Source organism: Egretta garzetta, unplaced genomic scaffold (assembly GCF_000687185.1).
Source record: "Egretta garzetta isolate BGI_Z169 unplaced genomic scaffold, ASM68718v1 scaffold348, whole genome shotgun sequence".
In the NCBI taxonomy this organism is placed as follows: domain Eukaryota; kingdom Metazoa; phylum Chordata; class Aves; order Pelecaniformes; family Ardeidae; genus Egretta; species Egretta garzetta.
In genome coordinates this window covers 191,908-193,386 of record NW_009260620.1, presented here as the reverse complement: position 1 = coordinate 193,386, position 1,479 = coordinate 191,908, and the positions used below count along the sequence as shown (strand labels likewise).

At 62.7% G+C, this 1,479-nt stretch overlaps 1 protein-coding gene across 1 annotated transcript in view; it reads right to left on the bottom strand.

Moving 5' to 3' along the window:
* The window catches only part of LOC104132038 (unconventional myosin-If), a 23,006-nt gene that overhangs the window by 9,985 nt on the left and 11,542 nt on the right, over positions 1-1,479 (bottom strand). The window contains 4 exon segments of the mRNA XM_035900736.1: positions 116-261; positions 395-564; positions 1,187-1,301; positions 1,469-1,478. Of these exon segments, the coding sequence (XP_035756629.1) occupies positions 116-261; positions 395-564; positions 1,187-1,301; positions 1,469-1,478 (441 nt within the window).

Sequence of the window (1,479 nt, the reverse complement as noted above, 5' to 3'; positions counted from 1 at the left end):
TCCCCGGGCGAGGGGGTGGGGCGGGGCCCCGGATCATGGAGAGGCTGGTGGAGCTGGTGGGTGAAGCCCAACCACACGGCCCCCCCCGCCACGAAGCCCGTGCTTGGGGACGCACCTCAGCGAGACACCGCTCACCGCCTGCAGCTCCACCTTCTTCTTGAGCACCTCCTTGATCTGCCCCTTCTCGGGACCTTTCTTCACCTTCTCCCGCCCGATCAGGTAGAAGTACTTGGGGGTGAGGATGAAGTCCCGCTTGATGGGCTGAGAAAGGGCAGGAGCCAGGGGTGAGGGGGTGTTTTTTGGGGGGGGCATGAGCCCCGCACACAGCCCACCTAAGGGCAGCCACCACAAGCCATGGCTTGGCCTGTCCCAAGCCCCACATGGCTCCACATACCTTGAACCTCCGGTCGTACTTTGTGACGGAGTCGGCGAAATCTATCCGCTCCCGCTTGGCCAGGAACTGGCGCAGCTCTGGCCGCTCCTCCATGCCCAGGTAATCACCCACGAAATTCCTGTTAATGCTGTTCCTCCTCCGCTCTTTGAAGTTGTAGAGGATGTTGGAGGCTGCGTGGGACCCCGAAGCGATGGCAGTCGGACAGGGCTTGGCGCCGGTGGCTCAGCCCTCGGGCCCTGCCCTCCCAAAGCGGCTGCCGGAGCCGTGGGAGCCATCGCGTGGACCGTGGCACCATGAAATGGGGCTCGTTTTATGCCAGGGGAGGAATCTGAGCTGCTTGAGCTTGGCTGGCTTTGAAACCCAGCAATTGCCCTCAAAAAAACTCCTGCGGTGGGAGGGAGGGACCCGGCTGCTTTCTGGATTTTTCCCCTTGGTTTTTCACTGGATGCTTGGGAGGGTGGGAAAACGCCCGCGATGGGGTCGGGCGGTGACCACTGGGCCTTTCCCATCCCGATGCTGACTCTCAGCAATTCCTCTCCAGCTCAGTGCGGGCAATGAAATGCAGAGCAAGACAGCGAGGGGCTCCCGTTCCTGTCCTATGGCCCCTCCCAGGGCTGGAAATGGGAGCAAGAAGTCCGCACCCTCCTTTAAGGTGTAGGAAAAGACCTTGGAGCATCTCATGATCCGGTCCCTCCTCGTTAGGGCCACAATTAGGAGCTGGGCTGGCCCCAGTGAAGGGCACCCTAAAAGGGGTGCTGGGGTGCCAGTGCCCCCATCCTTGCCCAGACTTACCCTCCTCTCGCATCTGCTCGTATTTCCGGATGGCGATGTGCCGGCGCCAGGCCTTCTGGATCACGCGGGCAAAGCCGTCGAATTTCCGCTCCCGCATCTCTTCGAGGAGGAAGAGCTGGGGGGGGAACACGGGGTGCTGAGCCCGGCCAGGGGCCCCCGTGCTGCATCACTTCTCCCACACGTGGGCACCCCAAACCCAGCATTGCCCAAAGTGATGCTCAGCTGCCTGCAGCCCCCCCCTCCCCAGGGATGCTGGGTTGTGGGGGGAGCCGGGGCACCCACCGATTCGGGGT